At 43.3% G+C, this 22,642-nt stretch overlaps 1 protein-coding gene across 2 annotated transcripts in view; it reads right to left on the reverse strand.

The window, feature by feature from the left end:
• Positions 1–22,642, reverse strand: part of HIPK2 (homeodomain interacting protein kinase 2) — a 177,571-nt gene that overhangs the window by 44,136 nt on the left and 110,793 nt on the right. For both annotated transcript variants that reach the window (XM_048499564.1, XM_048499563.1), the window contains exons 3-6: positions 5,613–5,736; positions 2,659–2,778; positions 1,030–1,116; positions 392–576 (exon numbers count right to left, since the gene is read on the reverse strand). In XM_048499564.1, coding sequence (XP_048355521.1) covers positions 392–576; positions 1,030–1,116; positions 2,659–2,778; positions 5,613–5,736 — 516 coding nt within the window. The remainder of the gene's footprint in view (positions 1–391; positions 577–1,029; positions 1,117–2,658; positions 2,779–5,612; positions 5,737–22,642) is intronic.

Consider the following 22,642-nt stretch of genomic DNA (forward strand, 5'->3'; position numbering starts at 1 on the left):
CCATGTTCTAATGCTCTGTTGGGCAGTGATCATTGTTATCTGGAATTGTTTCTGACTGTTTCTTCCAGGCACTGTATTTTGATTTTTAACTCTAGACCTACTGCTTGTTTTAATACATTAGCTGGTGGTTATACTTATAAACTTACACAAGTGGTCTCAATTGCCAAACTTTGACAACAAAACATAAAAAAGTTTCAGATGAAAGAAACAAAGAAAGAGCCACTTATCCAAAAGTTCTCACTGTTAGAACAACTCTCCTGGTCCCCCAGCTCTGTCTAGTTTGTTGCAACTCAAGTGCCAAGTCAGAAATTGAAATCAACCCACATCTCTCCATTCCACAGATAATCCATTTCTAGAACCTTCCATACAAAGTAGAGAGAAAGAAGCGTACTGTGTGCTATGGGGGAAATCAAGCAGATGTGTCATGGTGACAAATGGATGGTTGAGTGTTTCAATTGGTGTTATCCTCTTGTCTGCATCTATCGTCAACATCTTCTTTAACAGGTCTATGAACTCCCGCCGGTCTGCCTTTTCCACCAACATATCACTTCCTTCCAAGTCCGATGTCATATTCACCTGAAAGGAAAATCTGGGTCATCAGCAGAACCATGTTCCATTGAACCACATGGAATGATAGTCTGATCCAACACGACTTTTCTTATTTTATTATGTTCTTATGATACTCTCCATCTACTTTTCAAGCACTGAAGTTAAGATAAGGTGCTAGAATGATCCCAGATCCCTGCAAGTATTCAAGCCAATTGGTCTTTCTCTACAGATTGCCAAACAATGTACACAAGTGGGTAAAAGGTCTAGTCAAATTTCCCTTTTAAAGGAGCAGTCATTCATTCTGTCTAATTAATATTTAATCAATCAATTAATGAAATCGGTCTAACGGAATACTTTTTACTACAAATTCATTCCAACTTTCCCCTAAGCAGACCACTGCATGTGCTTCCACTGCATCTTCACACCAACCCAAGAAGGTAGACTATAAGCTGGCAACTGTGACCTCAACAACAGTCTTACCTGTGCCATATCATCCAAACAATTAAAAATATACTTTCTGGCTTCCTTTGATTTGATCCCTGTCTCTGCTTCATGATCATCTGGTGTCTGTACGGAATGAAGAGAAAAAAGTTGCCCTTAGCCACCTTGATATCTACATAAGCAACCAAAAAATTCATTGGTACTTCAGTTAAGAACTAAAAAAAATGTGCTGTCTCTTTAGGCCTAGCTCCAGTGTTGCCTTTTCATCATATAATTTCCTCCCACCTCAAGGACATGTCAAAGGAAAGCTACAAGAACCAACATGGCATAGTGGTGAAAAGCAGCAGACTCTAATCTGGAGAACTGAGTTCAATTCCTCACTCCTCCACATGAAGTTTGCTGGGGGACCTTGGGCTAGTCACAGTTCTTTCAGAACTCTCTCAGCCCATGTGGAGGCAGGTAGTGGCAAACAACCTCTGAATGCCTCTTGCCTTGAAAACCTTATGGGGCTCCCCACAACTCAGCTGTGACTCCATGACACTTTCCATCACCAAGATAAATCTGCACATTTTTTCAACCCACTGCCAAATCGTTAGTGAGCTGCAAGTGTAGCAACTTGGTGACTACAGTTTTAAACTTTTGAGCCAACGTTTGTTGACATTATCCTGGAGGCATCATTATGAGTAAGATGCGTGTAAAGCATAGTTGTATGGATCAAGCTAGTCACCCCACTGGGAGTTCTACACATATTTATTTCTGATGGCTGCTGCTGCTCAGGTTTCCTTTCTCCTCATAATATTATTTATTTATTTATTTCATTTGTGTGCTGCCCTGCCCCTTGTGGGATCAGGAACAGTGTGCTGGTTTACAGAATGAGTTCCGAGAGTAGAGGTCCCCAGTGTAAATGCCATCTCCATCATGAATTCGCTAGCTCGCTTCTTAGCTGAAGCGTTTTCAGTCCCCAGTCGATAATACGGGAATAGTTTCTCCACACTGCAATATGTGAATTATTCTAGTGGCCTGCTGTACAGGGCTTTTGTTCCTGATGCCATATGTTGTGGGTGGGATGTGGCTGCTCAACAACTAAAGATATACACTCCTAAAATTCACAGGGAGCCTTTCCTTCAGCATTACATCACATCCAGGACTAAACCATGCCACTGTATACATGGGGGCGGAGGCAACTCCAGGGAGAGACTGCAGCCCTCCTTGTGGGCCTTAATGGGCAATCTTGCTGGCTACTGTGGGAACTATAGGGCAAGATCCAACAGGTCTACTCCTATGTTCAAGTCACAGGGTCAAACTTTAGCTTAGGACTCAACCCTGTAAACTATATCTTGAACTATCCCATCCTGCATATGATGATGTCTTGAAGCCTGAAGAATACACAGCCTTCTAACAAGGAGACTGGGAGAGAAGAATGTCAGCTCCATGAAGTCCTTTCCATGAGTCTGATACCAATTGTTAAAATGACCAAGATCTGGAAGATGCTGCCAAAGCGTGCGCCAAAGCTGCCCCTTCCAGTCCATGAAGCAACACGCATGATGCCCTTACATCAACTGTACTTCATCCCGTTCTCACCATTTCAATAAGTGCATTAGTAAGATTTCAACACTACAAGATGCACGTGCCAACAACGATGAGGAAAATGGGGAAAGGCTTCCCTACCTTTAGCCTCCACAGTGGATATGGTGAGTCTGTATCCCTGTTGAAAAACCTCGTTGTCTTCGTTCCCGCACTTAACAGATACTCCGCTGGCAAGCCCTGGGTCTGTGAAATGTATCGGATCTGTAAAAGAACAAGGAGGTCAGTGTTAATCTTGGAGGGATATGGGAGAGGCATCCTTTGAGATGGGGAACAAGGCATTTCCAACCAAAGAACAAAGGGAAGTAGAATGAAAGGGTGGACAGTTCTGATCACATCAAAGGCTGAAAAGGAAGGCAAAGGTTCACATTTTAACAATTAATAATACTTATTTTGTAATAAGAACCTAAATAATTAGGTGTTACACAATTGCCTTTCTTTTTGCAACTAAAAACTCCACAGTACCCCTCCATTACCTTTGAAGTTTATAAATATACATCACTTCATCCACAGACAATAAAGATAAAGGAAATCTGCTAAAGGTAAAAAAGGAGAACGTGTGTGTGCCTCCAGGGCATACTTTATTGGTAAAAGAAATTTTTACAAGGTTGGCTTTGACCCCCAAACATTAATTTTAAGAGGATTTGTTTGAGTGACATATTTTCAGGGTTGAGCCCACTGTCCTTGAAAGCCAAAACTTACTGCTCTCAATCTAGCACTTGTTTTGAGGAACAAGATGTGCTGCCCATTCCAGATGGAGGGAAGCATCCAGGCTGTTCAAGCCACATAATGTGGAGACAAGGCCTGCTGAAAAGTTATAGTGAACACACATACAGTCTGGGTACAGTGCACACTTAATTTTCCTTTATTCATGTGTTCAATAAGGCTCATGTTGGCAAATTCCAGGACAATCTTATGAAGAGTACTGAAAGCCAGTGTGGTTAGGTGGTTAAGATCTGTATCTAGTCTACCCAGGTTTGAATTCTCATTTGTGCCGTGGAAGCTCACTTGGTGACCTTGGGCCAGTCACATTCTCTCAGCCGAAGCTATCTCAGAGGATTATTGTGAGGATAAAATGGAGGGAGAGGAGAATGGTATAATCTGCTTTGGGTCTCCATTGGGGAGAAAGGCATAAGAACATAAGAACATAAGAACAAGCCAGCTGGATCAGACCAAAGTCCATCTAGTCCAGCTCTCTGCTACTGCCGCACCAGGTGGCAGCCCACCAGGTGGTTGCCTTTTGGGAGACTCTCACACATGTGTAGGATGTGAACATAATGGTAGTCCTTCTGTGGCCTGTTGCTCCCGATCACCTGGTCTGTTAGAGGCATTTGCAATCTCTCAGATCCATAGGAGGATCAAGATTGGTAGCCATAAATCGACTTCTCCTCCATGATAAATCCTGTCCACGCCCCTTTTAAAAGCTATACCAGAGTTAGTAGCCATCACCACCCTCCTGTGGCAGCATATTCCAAACACCAATAATCACATGCGTTTGGCGTGAAAGAAGTGTTTCCTTTTATTAGTCCTAATTCTTCAGCATTTTCAATGAATGCCCCTGGTTCTGAAGTATTGTGAGAAAGAAAGAAAAATTTCTCTCTGTCAACATTTTCTACCCCAGGCATAATTTTGTAGACTTCAGTAATCATATCCCCCTCAGCCGCCTCCTCTCCAAACTAAAGAGTCCCAAAACTGCTTGCAGCCTCTCCTCATAGGAAAGGTGCTCCAGTCCCTCAATCATCCTTGTTGCCCTTCTCTCTGCACTTCTTTTTTTCTATCTCCTCCAATATGTCGCCTTTTTTTTGAGATGCGGCGACCAGAACTGGACACTGCAGATACTTACTCCCAAGTCGCAGTCTACTTCCACTGCGCTTTTATATAAGGGCACTGACAAATCTTTTGCACAGTTTTATTATCAATTCCTCTTCCTAATGATCCCCAGCATAGAGTTTGCCTTTTTTACACAGCTGCCATGCACTGGAGTTGACATTCCCATGCGGAACTATCAACTTAAGGACGCCTAAATCCCCTTTTTACTGGTCTGTGACTGATAGCACTGACCCCTGTAATGCCGATGTAAGTGTGAAGTTTGGATTTTTGCCCCTATGTGCATCAAACTAATTTTACATTTTGCTACACATTGAACTGCATTTTGCCATTTCTGGAGCCCACTCACCCTAATTCTATCAAGGTCCGCTTTGGAGCTCTTACTCTTAAGAATCAACTTTTGTGGTTCTCTTACCACCCTACATAATTTGGTATCATCTGGCAAACTTGGCCACCACGCTACCCACCTCCCTTTTTTTCCAGGTCATTTAACGGTGAGATGAATGGGTTAAAAGAGCACTGGTCCCAAAGCGGATCCTTGGATGCGGGGACACCACTCCGACATCTCTCCATTGTGAGAACTTCCCATTTACACCCACTCTTTGTTTCCTGTTTCTCAACCAGTTTTTAATCCATAGGAGGACTTCCCCTCTTATTCCTTCATTGCTGAGTTTTCTCAACGGTCTCTGGTGAGGAACTTTGTCAAAAGCCTTTTGGAAATCCAAGTAGACAATGTCCACCGGTTCACCCCTGTCCACATGCCTGTTTACACCCTCAAAGAACTCTAGTAAGTTTGTAAGACAGGATTTGCCTCTGCAAAAGCCATGCTGACTCTTTCTCAGCAGGTCTTGCTTTTCTACATGTTTTATAATTTTATCTTTAATCTTTAATGATAGGCAAAGGCAAAGTATAAATGAATTAAATATTATGTTCAATCCATGAACAGCTCCATGCACAACTTAACTCTATGTTTATCCAGATATCAGTACTTTGTTTCATTGATAAAATGAACATGGATCAGCTGTTTCTAACAAACAGGAGTAGACACGTGTAAGTTTGTGGTGCAACAGGATGTACTGTAGTATTTCTGAGAGGCTCCAGAAGAAAAATGAAAATGTTCTCTCAGTGGTTGAAAAATATATAGGTCTCATAAGGAGGAGCAAAGTTAAGAAAGTTAAGGGAAGGATTTCAGAGGAGGTCACAATATCAACCTGATCGTATTCCGAAGCTCCTGGATATAAAGGCCAGCCCAAGAACAGTTCGGCAATGACACAACCCAGCGACCACATGTCAATTGCTTCGCAGAAGGGTAAACCGAGGATGATTTCAGGGGCTCTGCAAGAGAAGAGAAATCATAACCTTTTACCAAATGCACCTGTTTGAATTAGGAAATAAAAAGAAAGTGGGTGGATTACTGTGCTTAGATTTATTTGTTTGATTTAATACCTCGATCTCCCCCACAGAAGAAATACAGGTTGTGCTAAAACTTAATCAAGGGTACCACAACTTGCCACCCCCTTCCAATTTAATAAAATAGAAGGAAAGAACGGTCAGAAAAGCTGTCCCTACAAAATTCTACTGATGGTACACAACAGCTCTCCACTTTTGCATCAGGCCAGCCCTAGCAATATCACAACTGTCCCATAGGGCACCAGTCTGCATGTTGTTGCTCAGCACATCATTCCATGCATCTTCATTTCCCCACAAAAGTTACTTAGTGTCATGGAGAAGAGGTAGACAGAGTCATGAAGTGAGAAAGTATATGAAAAGCTATATCACTTCACAAGCCAATCCTTGCGGTCAAACTGCAACTGATTCTTGGCAACCCCAGGACCACAAGGTTTTCAAGGCAAGGGATGAGCAGATGTGGTTTGCCATTGACTTCCTCTGCATAGAAACCCCAGTCTCCCTTGATGGTCTCCCATCCAGGTACTAACCCTAGCCAACACTGCTTAGCTTCCAAGTCCTAGTTCAGGTGGTTTATGGGCCAATAGTTAAGGGGAAATAAAAAGAAACAGCATCTCTCTCTCCATCCCCACCCCAAAGGGGGGTATCTCACATCTGTGCCTGCCTGTTAGCCCAGGTCATCCACTGAGGCCTTCTCTGTATGCTCCTCAGTAACTGAAGTGAGGTTGGTAGCTACTAGGGAGAGGACCTTTCCTTATCATGCTTGCCAAGCTTCCCTCTATCTCCTGCTGGTTGCCACCCCCCAAGTCAGAGACCTGGAGATCTCCCAGATTACAATTCATCTCCAGATGACAGAGATCAGTTTCCTAGAGATAATGGCTGCTTTGGAGGGTAAACTCCATGACATTATACCGCACAGAAGTCCCTCTATCCCTGAAATTCCCCTTGCTCCAGCCCCAAATCTCCAGGATTTCCCCAAACCTGAGGTGGCATGTGACTGTGTTGGCTTCATGTGTGGCTTTCTATTTCTCCTCTATACATTTCCTCCCTTGCGAAACAGATTTTTAAAAACACTGTTCCACTGATTTCATGACTCCCATCTTTTGTTCCTGTCTTTTAAAGTGTTTTAAAGAGTTTTGTATTGTTAGTTTTTGTATTGCTGTTTGCCCCCACCCCCAATGGTTGAGAAGCACCAAATAAACCATTACAATAACATAAACAACCCTAAAGGAAGGAGGAGGAGGAAGAAGAGGAGAACAGGAATGGGCTAAGGGCTGGAGCTGAGAATAAGGCACAGTAGCTCTCCCTTCAAAGCACCAGGAGAAGAAGGACCTAGGCCTAGGGGTTTTGAGCCTCTCTTGGCCAAAGCTCTCAAAAGGCACCTCTGTTTTATAGTCTGTACTGCTTATTTTCACTTGTGAGAACAGATTTTCAGCTTGGAATCTTGGGCGGCTTGATGTATGTATACAACCCCTATAGATAGGAGCAAGCCTTTTTGTGAACTGTTTAGAAAACATATCCTTCTGATGTAAAATAATCAATATGAACATCCTGTAACCATCTATTTGATCACGGTTCATCTCTCAGAGGGGAATAGCGCAGGTTTCATGAACACAAGATAGCATTAGCTTCAAAAGGAAATGCTCACTCCTTCCCCTGCCTCTTTCTCCGTGTGTGGAGATCGCATCGTGTTACACACAAAGGGATGTGAGTGTCTCCCTCTCCTGCCCAACACACACTACTATGGAGTTATCAGCTCATCTGACAGCTTACCTGATCACATGTGCTGGCTTGGCCAATGGAAGCAGCTCACTCAATTGTAATACAACTGGGTTTAGAAGGACTTTCCGTGCAACTACACAGAGCTGATCTCCCAGTCTGGTGTATGGGGAGATATACAGACCCTTTTACAGTTTGGTCCCCCAGTTTGATTTGTGCGAGTCCTTCCTTATCAGTCTTGCATACAGGCTGTTGGAAAAAATATATTGCATGGTGGACACAGCCACAAAATGGCTGCCACAACACGCTTGCTGCAGCTTACCTTCAGTTACATGGTGAAGAACTTTGTGCCCTGGCGGTAGCTGCTGCCAAAGGAATGTTTGAGAACAAACCAAATCCCCATTGGCCAGTCAGAAACCTCGCTCTGCAAAAGCCTCCTGGCTGTCGCCGCTTTCTAAAAACACTTTGCAGGCATCAGGAAAGGGCCATGGTACCCACAGCACCATGCTGGAGACTACTGATGTTGTCTAGATCTTATCCCATTCCATGGCAGTGAGCACCACAGAACAAGTGTACAGTTTGTGGGAGGTGGGGTGGAATTTCCCTTTCATTTATTAATGGCTTACTGTGTATTAATTTCATTGTGTGCATTTCAGTTCAATTTTCCAGCATTTTATACCTCTCTCTTTTTCATAGTAAATTCTTGCAGTCAGGAAAGACTCAGACCAAGTGATGCACTGGGACTCAGCATTCTCCCCTTCTATTCCTAACTTCCCTCTGGAATTGAACAACAGCAGGACTTGCATCTCTGTGGCAGCTGCTTTGTCCTGGTATGGGAAGGCAACCTCTCCAGCCACCATAAACAAAGCAGGCTGGAGGCCTGCTAACTCCGCAATGCTCACTATTCCCCTGAGGAGGAAAGGCCACCTCACCGTTGGTTCATGCCAGACGTAGGAGTCTATGCCACTGCTCTACTTGCCTCTGGCAGAATATTTACTTTAGTGACCCTGCTCTGTGGTGGAGTAATTTCATTGTCTGGTGTTTCTGTCAGTGAAATTAATTACTACTCCAGCTCACCAGCTCCCTCGCCTACACATCACAGGACATTAAAAAACAACTGCCAGACAGCTTTCATTCCCACAGTTTGGGCTGTATGGGAGTCAGGCTTTTCCTGAATATTAAATCTGCTTTCCAATACTATTGAAGACTTGCAGTTTCTTACTTATATGGTAAAGTCTTTTTTTTAACCAATAATCCACACAAGTCTAGAACTGTTCTCCCTGACTTGCCAATGTTTTTGTTTGCAGGATGTTTTTACATGGAAGGAGGAGCCTGGTGTGGCACAGTCTAGTCTATTATTCCATTCTTCTGATTTGTGTGAAAGGAGGCAAGCCAGTGTGTTTTGCAGAATTATATCTAGGACAACGCATTCACACATAAAGTCATCACTAATTCTGTCACTGAGAGACACAAAAGAAGAGTTTAGATGTATACCCCGCTTTTCTCTCCTGTAAGGAGGCTCAAAGTGGTTTACAAACTCCTTCTTTTCCCCTTCCCATAACAGATACTTTGTGAAGTAGGTGGGACTGAGAGAGTTCAGAGAGAACTGTGACTAGCCCAAGGTCACCCAGCAGGCTTCATGTGTAAGGGCAGGTAAACAAGTCCAGTTCACCAGATAAGAATCTGCTGCTCATGTGGAGGAGTGTGGAATCAAACTCGGTCCTTCAGAGTAGTGGCCAATGCTCTTAACCACTACACTACATATTTGTGAACCAGGCCTTATTCCAGCAGCCAAACTGGGTGCAAGATAGCACCCCAAGTAGCCTATTGCTGACACCAGCTTCTTCCTTTTAAGCATTTCAGGCTTTCCCCAACAACCTTCTGGGGTCATGAATGGCTGTTAAAGTTGAAATCATGTTCCTACAAGTCAATTTACTGTCTTTTACTTTCCCCGGGGGGGGGGGGGGGGGTAAGAATTCAGAAGCCTTCAATTAACTGAAATGAATGAAGTCAGACAACATTCAGGAGCCGGTTTAAGTTACACAGACTAAATATAATGTGCAGCAACTATATCTTCACCACCGACATGGTAACTGCTGGCCCTCTGTCCCCATAACTCAAATGTTATGTAATTGTGGGTGTCGAAGAGAGGTGAGGGGCAAATTTAGCTGCATTTTCCCAAACACAGGAGCTGTTATTCTGTCTTCTTAAAACAGAGGGCAGGTTATCCAGCAGTTACTTTTGGCCTTGATAAGTATAATTTACCGAGACATTTCTGGAGCCTGTAATTACAACGGAGTATTTAACAGCAAATAAGTAACGGACCCTGTGATTGAAAATTCCACCTTGGCCCTTCTGTGCATAACACCTGCCATTAAGGCTACGGTAGTAGCTGAAGTAAAAAAGACTCACTTTCTGTAAAAACGAACTCCAACCCATGATCACACACATTCTCCCAAAGGAATGCTAGCTTGGTGGTTATGGCACTGATCTCACTGAGGATCTGGGCAGACATCCCTCACCTAATTGTGGTTTGTCTTTCAATTCATTTTAATTAGGACTGAGCAAAACTGGGGGCTTCTTTTTGTGTTGGCTCCACCCAAAAGAAGGTCTCCCGCTTTGAAGATATGCCAGGCCAGCTACTGAACAGAGAATGCTTGCTTTCTTTTGCAGTGCCATGTATGCTATCTGATCCTCTCCCTGGGACTCTACATATTATGCTGGGGCTTGCTTCCCTAAAAGTGGCTGCTGCCGTTCTCCCTTTCTCTTGGAAAACAGCCTTGCCAAGAAGGACAGCAAGGTCTTGATTTCACCGGGAATGGTTTTTTAAAAAAAATCCACGATCTTTTGTAGAAAATTTTGTCTCTCCCCCCCAAATAATCTACTCAGCATGGAACAAAAGCTGAACTCCAGGGGATATCAGTCTTAGCCATACGGTTGCCATCTCCAGGTTGAGAAATTCCTGAAGATTTGAGAATGGAGTCTGGCCAGGGCAGAGCTGGAGGAGGGGAGGGACTTCAGTTACTTCCTGGAGGTTGGCAACGCTGAGTATTTATAGACAGCAATTAGGGTTTGGCTGATACTGAATGTTCAATCGTAACCCAAAATGTTTTGGAAAGTGTGGTCCTTTCCGCACAGCAACGGTGCGGGGTGCGTCGGCATAAACAATGCCGATGCACCCCCCTGGGACCTTTCGCATGGACGGTCCCAGGAGGATGTCAGGCGGCGGCATAGCCTTTGCACAGGCTGCGCCATCGCCAAATGCCTACCTTGTCTCCTGGCTTCCAGCTCGTCGCAGAAGCCAGGGGACACGCTCCTGCAGCCTGGAGCGACGGCTCTGGAGTCACAGGCCAGGGGGCGTGTCCCCTGGCCTCTGCAACAAGCCGGAAGCCAGGAGACAAGTTAGGCGTTCGGGAAAGGGGGGTGGAATGGCACCTTCCAGCCACTTCCGTTCGCACGGCAGTGGTTGGAAGCCGCTGTTTCCGAAATACCTCGCTCAGGAGCGAGGTTCGGAAACAGCAGCTTCGCGCTGCTCGGGGGTTGCGAGGCCGTCACTGCTGCAATGCGGCGGTGACGGCCGTGCGAACCCCTCCCCAGAGACGCTGCCTTTAGCGTCCCTGGGTCGCTGTATTCCGCCCATGCGGAAACAGCCTGTGATTTGCATTAATCATACTGAGATGCGATGTCTGCACCTAGTCAATCATGGTTACGTAACAGTCTGGTAATACCATTTATTAGTACCCGGGTCCCCAACGTGCTGCTCGTGAACACCATGGCACCTGCCAACCCCTTTTCTGGGACCCAAATGCGGCTCTTAGGGCACAGGGGACCCTGGAAAACAGCATGAGGGACAAATCAGGCTTTATAACCACACAACAAGCCCTCTCACCTGTCCAGCTGCCATTTGGATATTTATGATCAAACACAGAGAAGTTCTGATCCAAATGGATGGTTTGACTATTCACCTTGAACTAACAGAGAAGATACTTCCATATGCATGGAACTAGGCAATCCCACCCCCATTAATCTAGCAAGCCCTCAAGCGAACCACAACGGTATAAATGCCTATCTTATTCCCTGCAACACATGCAAATAAATAGATGAGTTTCCCTGAATGGTCTATAAGCAGCCTAATTGCATCAGGCCAGGTATACAAATAGATATACTTTGTAATGTAGACAGAGTCTGGAAGGGAAACACCTGTTCGTTTTAAGAGCAACCACAGAAAAGCATACACACCACACACAAAAGGCTGAAGCCCTGAGCTGCAGAAAATATCACAGCTGTTATTTAAAACAAGACAAAAGCTTTTGTTACGGTTGTGTGTTCCGTCCCCGTCCCCACACTCCCCTTTCTCTTTTCATGTTGTTTACTGAAAGCAAAGATTGAAATTTCACAGGCAAAACTACCAGTGGAAGCCTATAAATTTCAGGGGATGGAAGGTGGAGAGCAAATGACTTCTGTGGAAGGGACAATGGATCACAATAACATTCTTTTATCAATCGCTGAGTCTATCATTTAACACTTTGCTTACAAGAGACAGGAGAAGAAGCCACCGTAATCCACATGTCATCTACCCCCTTCTAAGTTTGAGGGAGAAGTGATTCTAATTGCCACAAATCCAGCACAGTACTCAATGAAACATTTGATTTTGTGTGTACAATGTATTGGTAATGAAGAGCTAAACATATGATGTACTCTGACAAACTAGCACCAAGAACATTACATATTGACAGAATTTACCACTGAGTGTTATGGGATTGGTAATTTGTAAATTTGCCCTAAGATTGCATGGCCTTAGTTTGTTCTACAGACTATTGTAAAAAATGTTTTATAGTCCAATTCTAAGCAGAGTTACATGCATCTAAGTCCACTGAAGTCACATCGTTGGGTAGGGGGTGGAGAGACGAGAGAAATGATAGTGTATAAATAAAAGCTCTTCCTGTGCAAAATCCAGAAAAGATTACTTAGAACAGATTTGGTGTTGCTTTCTGTATTCGTTCTAAGGAGGCACCTGACCACAAGGGAAAGAATGTTCATTATGGGGTTCCGTTCATAAACACAATGAAATCTAATTCTGCAATTTAGGCAATCAATGGATTTCACTACCACCAGAATCAAACACCAAACAGTGTCAAACTTTGGCACAAATGTTTTCCCTTGTATTTTCGTATGTGTGTAATGGCATGTTTTGAATGGAAATGGTCACAAAAAAGTATTCAGTCTCACATGTCTGGTCAATGTACCACTTTAGAAAAAGTGATTAACGTCACTTTTTTATCACTTAGTGGTAATTCTCTTACATTTATTCATATGACTCCCGATGCGGAACAGTCACCAGATCCCTCATGATTGTCAGCATTCCCTAGCCATTGATTATTGCCTCCACATTTTTGCCATTCACTGGAACATTTCTACTCCTTCCCATTTAGCCATCTAACTGGATGCAGCTCTGCAGGTCTTGAGCACATAACGAATTTCCCCAGTGCTTGACGACCCAGATTCTTGAAGGGGAAATGCCAAGTATCAACTGTGTGTCTTCTGCATTCAAACCATGTGTTCCACCTCAGGCCATGCCCTCTCTCTTTTCTCTTACACTTTAATGATTTTTTAAAAGTATGCCTTGCTTCTCCAAGGCTCAAAGTGGCTTACACTCTAAAGCTTCAAAAATACACTATCAATAAAAACCACAGCCATTAAAACAACCACCACCAATCCATGAACTGTCCCCACAAAGAGACACAGTATTGGGGGTGGGGGTGGGGGGAAAGGACTATTATTAAATACAGTTTTCAGCTTGAATTCTAGATATGCACAGATAAAAGACGGGTAGTCAAATTCTACACTAAATAAAGTTTCCAGGACAACTTCCAGAAGAGCCTGCACAAAGCGCATTACAGTAATCCAACCTAGAGATTACTGACCCATGGATTAGCATAACCAGGCCAGGAGGGTCAAGAAGGAAGGACAGTTTCTGGTCTAAATAAAGGTGATAAAAGATGCTCCTATTAGTGCAGAGCCCAGAAGCACTGCCACTTAAAATAATAGACTGGCAATTAAACCAGAGCTAATAATAAATATAAAGCTCTACTATTTCCCTTTTTTTCCACTCTCAGCTCTGCGTGAAACACTAGCTTCCATTTTTATGTCTAGTTTATGGGTACAATGAACAATACAGAAAGTAATTTAAAGATGGATAGCTAGCTAACAGGTTTGGAAGCAGTCTTTTCTGGTAAAATAGGTCCTTTTATTTCCCTGACAAGATCCACTGTGTCTTCAAACAACTGTAATTTCCTGTTTGTTCTTTTCCCATAACAGATGGAAAAACAAAACAGCTGCCCAAACTGCCAGGTTTTTCAGGGCACAAGTCAGGCAAAAGTGAACTGAGTTCTGTTAGTAGCAAATTTATTTTAATCTCAGATAGACTAGAAAATTTCAACATATCCTGTTCATTTCAGTTAAGTCTCTTGAACCTGAACACAAATTTCAAATGAGTGCTTGTAAAATTGAGGAGAGGAGAAAGGGTTAATCAATAACAATCAGTGTGATTTGTAAAGTGTTCATACATATAATGTCTCATCTGAAGTCAACAAAACACATATTGCTTGAGGGATGCAATTTATGGAAAACAGGGGAGACAGACATAGAGATCGATGTTTGATTCCAAAGGTCAAGTTCACGCAATCTATGAGAACTACACTAGAGAGCAGTTTCTTCACTATGGTATTTATGTTCGCGATCATGCCATACATTTTGAGCAACAGCTATCTTGATCTCATACCTTCAAACATGTCCCATCAGAAGTTGCTTTACATTGGAAGTTTATTTATTAACAAAAATACTGATACGCTCATCTTTCTCATGTAGCTTCAAGGAGGTTTACAATGCCTAATTAAAACCATGCACAATGCAATCAACTCCATTAATCCCTTGCTCTAAGAAAATGGCTGAAGGTTAAATTCCATTAAAAGCCCGACCATAAAAGCCCGGCCATTAAAAGCACCCCCCTCCCTTGTCCAACAAACAGCCTCGCATCACCTCCTGAAGACTTCTAAGGATGGTGCCCCCTTAACCTCTTCAAGGAGACTCTTTTCAAAAGGTAGCAGCCACTACTGAAAAGTACTGGGCTCTTTGTAGATGAAGAGGGCAACTTTAAGTAGGAGAACAATTGGAAAGTGGCAACTGGAAGATGGGAAGCTGTCAGGCAAAAAAATGCTATAATAAGTTAGTTTTTTGATCAGGCAGATAACATAGTAGAACAGGATCAATTATGTTGGTACAAAAATAAATGAGCAAACAGCATCATATGATGCTGCTTTATACTGATTCAGACAATTGGTCTATTAAAGTCAGTATTCTCTGCTCTGAACAGCAGTGGTTCTTCAGGATTTTATTAGAAAGTCTTTCCAGTTCTGACTATCTGAGATCCTTTCACTGGAGTTGCTGGAGACTGATCCTGGGCCCACCTGGACATAAAACAGAAACTCTCCCACTGAGCCTCCACCCTAGTAATTCCTTCCAGACAGCAGTCATGTTAGTTTGTTGAATCCAAAAAAACTGAATCTTGTGGCACATGGAAAATTAATAGATTTGTACATTTGGAATTCTGACACAGCATGGTGGGTGCAGCAACAAAATGGCTACCATAAAATGACTGCCACAGCTTAACTTTAGTCACCCAGTGCCGATCCCTGTGCTGTGGTGGCAACAGCTGCCACCAAAGCCACATTTTAAAAATCTGCCCAACCAGCTAAATCTCTAGTAGTCAATCAGAAGCCTACATGGGGCAAAGCTCTATCTGGCCCCAACCACTTCCTAAAAACACTCATCTGGCACCAGTAAAGGTATTGGTCAGTGCTATGACCCCTACTGGCACCATGTTGGGGACTTCTGGTTTGTGTTAAAGGTGCCACAAAGGTCTTTGTTAAGAAGCTAACATGAGAATTCAATTCAACAACTTAGGAGTTGGGGGAGGGAGATTATAAGGAATCACAGAAGGGGGGATCAATTCAGAAATCCCATCCCACCCCTCCAAATTTCTTCCCTTCAGGATCCTTAAGCTCTCAAAGCCTTGACCAGTTTAATTACCCCATCCCACCATTCATTCTTCTGAGTCTCCCCTGTTGTAAACATGTAATAACTTCCTGAAGTATATTCTGGTCTCATCAGACTAGTTATTTCCCCTCCCCCTTTTCCTGTTGGTTAATTTACAAATTAACATTTTTCTTTTTCTTGAGTGAATCCTGTGAATATGTAGAAATTTTTTTTAGTGAGGTTGCACAACACTGTAGTTTTTATTATTGTGGTGGTGGTGGCTTAGCAGCTACCCCCATGCCTGGGTGCCGCTCACCAGGGAACAAGCCCAGGCCCAGCTGCTGCCACCCCCCACTCTAGAGTTGGAAGAGACCCTAAAGACCATCAAGTCCCACCCCCTGCCATGTAGAAACACACTATCAAAGCACTCCTGACATATGATTATCCAGCCTCTGTTTAAAAACCTCCAAAGAGACTCCATCATTCTCCAAGGCAGTGAATTCTATTGTCGAACAGCGCTGACAATCAGAAAGTCCTTCCTAATGTTTAGATGGAATCTTTTTTCCTATATATAAGCATCTATATAACAAATACCATATGTTCACACTACCACAACCTTAGGCTCCTTAAGCACATGCAGAATAATGCCCTTTCAAGCTACTTTCAATGCTCTTTGAAGCTGTGCGGAATAGCAAAATCCACTTGCAAACAGGTGTGAAAGTGGTTTGAAAACACATTATTCTGCGTGTGTGGAAGGGGCCTTAATCTCTGGGAAAGCTACCATTTTCCTCTGACCATATCAGCGTAGTAAACTCCCTAATAATTATCTTCCCGAATAAGCAATCTTTGGCACACAATAAATTATCTCCAAAAATGAGGAGCAGGGGAAAACCCCCAAAATAGAATCTTAAAACAGACTGCCAAAGGTGGCTCTGCCTCATGTGCTTCCCCCCCCACTCCCCGCCACTTCCCTTTATGGAGGCAGCATGACAGGGGTGTTAAAATTCTACTTGTCTTCAAACCCTTATTTTTATTTGTTTTTATCCAATTCTACCTCTAAGCAGCTTAGGGAAGTCTGCATGGCCCAATCAGGTTTCTCAACCATCCAGTGAGGTAAGTTCAGCTGGGAGACAGCCACTAGTATCAGTGGTGGGGAACCTTTGGCACTCCAGATGTTTTGGACTACAATTCCCATCAGCCCCTGCCAGCATGGCCAATTGACCATGCTGGCAGGGGTTGACAAAGTAATAATCCCTAACCTCTGAGTATTATAGGATTTCCCACCACGACACTAGTTTCTTAACTGAGTGAGGAACTGAATCGCCATCTTTCAAGTTACTGCGCTCAATGCTCCAACCACTACATGGTGCTGTCTGAGCCTCAATTCCCCCTCTCCTCCACTTCAGTCCCATCAAAATCTGTATCTGATATGGCTACTGAGGGAATAAATGAGAGGCTGAGGGTTAACCTCATTTTGCCCGTAGCAAATGTCATAGGATGATTTGTAATAAAATGTGGTTCAGAAATGAATAATTAACTATATTTTCGACCAGGAGCATTAAAAAGGGCTACCAAATTGCAACCTTCTAAGCCCATTACTGAAAGCAATCCACAGGCAAGGAATAATTTTATTTCCTTTAATGTTCTAAAAGGAGGCTCATGTTAAGGTCGAAGTGAAAATGATGCAGGCTATTGATCACAAGACATCCAGACTAGAAAGGTTACTATATGCTCAGATGTCGTTTTTCAGTTCTGTAATAACCTCCATTCCTCCACATCCCCCCCCCCCGCGAACCTTTTGCGCCTTTGCTTACAGCAGAATTCAAATTAAAACAAACTTGTTATTTATATAGCTCTACACATGCTGCTTCTGCCACACAGCACACCACAGCAGCATAGCAGCTGATGGATTCTTCAGCGGTGCACTTGTTAATTTGAGATCCAGGGTGGAACAGCAAGGGAAGAACGGAAATGCATCTGATAGGCAGATTTTTATTTCTGGTATTCAATAGTGGATTACTAAAATTATTAAGTGCTCCTCATGTTGTGTTTTGAAGAAACAGATTGCATGTACACAACTATATTTTAATATACTGGTGATTAAATGCTCTTAACCTGAGCTCTTAACCACACAGCCCGGAAAATCCACAACAACCAGTTGAATCCGGCTGTGAAAGCCTTCGACAAAATAAATAAATGTTTCTTATTTATTTACTTTTTTTCTTCTTTATATCCCACTTTTTCCCAGGATCAGGACCCAAAGAGGATTTTCTCACTGTTCCCTCCTCCTCCATTTAGCCCTTACAATAACCAAATCCAAATCCAAAAACCTTTATTAGGCATAAAACCAGTGCCAAGAATTTCAAATACAATAAAAAGATCATTATTGCTCAACTTGCAGTACACCGAGCAAAAACATAGCAACAGCTTCAGATATTTCCACACTAGAGCTATTTAGAAGCTTAGCCATTTTTGTTTTATCAGAGAGGAGCATAAATCCTGTTGGTAACACAGTTCTCAGAGGTGAGTTCTAGTGTTGTTTGTACTTTGAACAATAGAGCAGAATATATGAGAAAGTGTTACAGTTGTATCAGGACAGACTTGACAGCGACGCTCATCATGTGGAATAGGAGAGAAACGAGCTTGAAGATGTGCTGACGGAAAAGAGTTACACCTTGCGCTGGTCCTGAGCAATCTGCTATTGTAAGTAATAAGTTGTTTGCAGATATATAGCTTGGGGGCTAGTTTTCTGAGGGATAATCCCAAAGACTATTGGAGAGCAAGAGCTTTGTGCTTTGCTCAGGAGAAATTGGTACTCTTGATCAAATAATCTAGACTTTAAGCGATGGTAAATCTCCGGAGCGGTGAGCATTTGTAGGGCCTCCCAAGAGAAGCCCAAGGAAAAGATCTTTTTTTCAATATGTAGCCACCATTTCGAAAGCTGAAGCTCTCTCATTTCTAACTGGGACAAACTGTTAGGGTCAGTGCAAAAACAAAGACGCAGCCAAAACTTAAAAGTTACAACCCATGCCCTTGTTTCTAATAAATGTTGCCCTGATTGCTTACAATAACCACTTTATGAGGGTAGGTTACGCTGAGAGATTGTGACAGGCCCAAGGTCACCTGGCAGACTTCCATGATTGAGAATGTCCTAACCTAGCGATGGCGAACCTATGGCACGGGTGCCAGAGGTGGCACTCGGAGCCCTCTCTGTGGGCATGCACACACAGAGTTCATCAAGTGGGGGGAGGAAAATCACCCCCCCACACACACACATCTGGGCTGGCCTGGGCCACTGAGCACGATGTGCGTGTACCGTGGTGAGCAGGGAGGACTCGGCTGGTGGGCCTGGTGTCTGTGCTCCGGGTGGCTGCTGCCCAGGGGCGGGGGGGGGGGGCGGGACAGAGATGCTAGAGAGGCACAGAGCGGTGCGCACAGGACTTGCTGGAGGCTAGAGCAGGCTAGCCCCTGCTCGAGCAGGTGGGGCGGAGGAAGAGGGAGCCAACCGGTTTTTTCTAAACTAAAACCTCAGCATTCAGGTTAAATTGCCACGTTGGCACTTTGCGATAAATAAGTGGGGCTTGGGTTGCAATTTGGGCACTCGGTCTCGAAAAGGTTCGCCATTACTGTCCTAACCACTACACAGCGCCAGGCCTCCAGGCCTATGGGCAAGCTGGTCCTTGCCTTTGCATATCTCGCTGTACTCAGAGCCCTATGTACACAGAATCTTCCATGTGACTGGGACCCACACATAAAGCATGCAGAGCTTATGAGTGTGGATATGGCGCCCTGAAGACATTTTGACGAACACATCGTTTATTCTATTTATCATCTGTCCTCTAAGGAGCTCTAGGCAGCATATATAGATGGGATTATCCCATTTTATCCTCATAACAACCCAGTTGGGTGAGTTAGGCTGACCTTCAACGCCTAGGGAGGAATTTAACCCCAAATTTCCTTACTCCAAGTCGAACACTCAGCACTCTAACTACTACTCTGCTTTGCCTTTCAGGTGGTAGTTGAGACTGGGGCAGGGGACACAATCATCAGTGTGAGGCTGTTTGGTGATTTTATGAATACCATTCATTTTGAGGAGTTCTCAGTTAGTCCACTGGGGGAACACTGGGCCATACAGTTTGCAACGGACTTAGGGTTTCCATGTTAGCGCTTTCAGAGGGAGATCCTCTACTTTCAGCCCCTAAACAATCTCAGCTTAGTAGGCTGTTGGAGGAAGAAATAAGAAAAAAATATAATGGTTGGCATGATAGCCAATATAATATATAATGGTTGGCATGTTGGAGAAATATAATGGTTGGCATGTTGGAGAAAACATAAAAGTGATGTCACACCACTTGCGGAACAGTGTAGAATTTTTACTGTAGAATTTTTGATGATTCCTAGAGTGGCAGGCCATTGTGTTGGTGGTGCCTGTCCATGTTAGCACAGCTCCAAGTTTCCTTTAGGGTGCCAGACACTGGCTGGCAACCCTAAAAGGTTCCATCAGGAGGATCAAAGGGAATTCTGAGTAAATAGTCTTTTATCAAGGCTCTTCTAGCAGGAGCAGGGCAAAGATGAGCTGTATAGATTAGAACACATCAGCCAACATTTTTTCTGCCAAGAAAACAGTTAAAAAACAAAAGACCTCAAAGAGCTACAGGTAACTACAACAGAAAGAATCCAGAAACATCAAGGATACACCAATGCATTTTACATTAATAGATTCCCACCAAAAGTAGGCAATTTATCAGTCCTCTTTTTGCCTTTTCCCCTCACCAGCCACAATAATTTAAAGCCATTTGAATGCCACTCATCACCTTTGACCAAAGAAGCAAGCTGAAAGCAGGGCCTTAAATAGCCTCAAACTGCTCAAAATTATACGCTGGCAAATCCATCTGCTATGACAATATTGCCTCAGCAGCCAGTTTGCACATGAAAGAAAACATCAGTAACCAAAAAAGCAGTGTTTAGTTCACTTTCCCCTTCTGTGTTTCCCTTGTTTTGATTTAAACGGGGCTAGACGTCAAGAGCGGTGGCAAATCAAGGCCGCCTCAACTTTTTTGTCTTCCCAGACAGTTAATACTATCAAAGTCTGGAGAAAACATTTCTCTACCCCACCCCCACCTCAAGAAAAGGAAAACTGATAAAATTTAAGCTTTTTAGTAATCCTTTTCCATTCTAATGTACCCCTCCTCATTTCTATGTCATTTTAAACTCTGTTTTTCCAAAACAACAAAAAGCTAAGTAAATAGGAAGAGAGGATATGAGCTGAAGACTGTTTCAATGCACCATAAAAGAAAATTTTAATCACAGGAAATCCTTTTTCCCATTCGTCTTGAAGAAAGAATCCGGAGCAAAGGATTCATTATTAAATACTTTTGTACTTTAAAGCATAACTTTTTAAAATTACAAAATAACTTTGAAATAATATTTCCTCTAAAACAGCTGAAACTTCTTAAGTATGCTTAGAGAACATGTATTTATAAAAAGGTTTTGCTTATTCCATCATTTGACGGAAAAAGCAATTAATTTTATTTTACCTGTATTGATTTTATGATACCTGATTTTCAGTCATTTCATACACAGAGCCTATATATCATTCACTTTTTGCCTCTTATACTATTGATAACTATGGGAGATTCTGCACAGACCAAATATAAGGGGTTCAGGCTCTTTTTAAAGGTGTTTTGGGGGAGAAGTTCTTACAGAACTCGCCACTTAAATGCTTCTGACCCATTATATTTGCCTAAACCCGGTGTTAAATGAAAGTCGTAAATTAGTGACTTTCCCCCTTTACTCCGGATTTCAAACGCTTCCTGCGTGTCTGTGTGAACTACAGCAAGCAGGAAGGCTTTTATGCTCACCCCCTTCCAGTCACCACTATTGTTGATTCCCCAGGCGGCCACCATTAGAGTGGATTCTCTAATAGGTGGCTACTCCGTTGTGCCAGTAGGTGGGTGGGAGGGGGTTCTCCAGGGGTGGATTCTTGGCTGTGCAGTTTGCATGGGAACGCTGTGTTTCCTGTGCAAACCATGCTGTCTCCTGCCGCTGGGATCCCAGAGATCCCACTAACCCCTGCACCCACCGTGTAAATGGTGGTGCATGCAACACGGGTTCATGAAACTCATCTAGGTTGCCTGTGCAGAATCAGAATAGATTAAAAATAATACAGTGCAAGACTGAAATTCCAGTTGGAGTTTCGATCCTACCAGTTTTTTCACTAAAACTCATCCAATTCTGCATCTTACTTCCATCCCCGTCCAATATGACTTTTGGTCCTGTGATCCCCAGCTACACCACCAAGAGATACTAGCCTGGTTCAGATGCCATGATCACAACAGGGTTGGCTAACAGATATGTGTCACATGCTTATGTTCTCCCACCTTTTCTTCCTATCTACCTTTTCTTCCTACCTGCCTTGCCTCAGATCAATACTGGACTCTGGAGCCACTAGTAGAACCACAGGGAACACCATCACAAGTCAGCAGAAAATGATGGTGGCATTGGCTAGAGATATTTATATAGTGCTTGCCCAGTTTTATAGAACAGAATGAAGGATCAAACAGGGAAAAATTGCAAGCAACAGAAAGATATAATCTCAGGTTGTTTTCCCAATAAACACATTTGTATTTGCACAGCTTGTATAATGCTGTATCATCTTAATTCGCTATTGCTCAAGCCATTTTTTCCTACCAAAATAGCATCAGCCTCCTCCCTGCCCAAGTTGCTTTCCGGTGTGGGGAAGGGAGGTATATATGGGGATCCTAATTACTGATCCCCTATTGGCTCATCTAGCTTTGCCCTGAGATAAGGAATGTTCTTTTCCCATTATAAAGGGACTTATTAGTTGCCTGTTGCCAAACTGTTCAATAACAGTCACTGAAAGCTGAATTTCACAAAATATCATTGCCCTTCTGCTGCATTTAATTGGCTACCAGACAGTCATGCTAGCAAAGCACTCTTGGCTGCCAGAGATCCCACACTGGCCAACATGTTGCAGTTATGCATGCCTTTTAGGAGAAGAAGCAGCAGCTTTAAGAGCTAAGACCATTTTCCTCCCCTCCCCTCCCCACCCCAGGCCATG

Source organism: Sphaerodactylus townsendi, linkage group LG06 (assembly GCF_021028975.2).
Source record: "Sphaerodactylus townsendi isolate TG3544 linkage group LG06, MPM_Stown_v2.3, whole genome shotgun sequence".
Classification (NCBI taxonomy): Eukaryota; Metazoa; Chordata; class Lepidosauria; order Squamata; family Sphaerodactylidae; genus Sphaerodactylus; species Sphaerodactylus townsendi.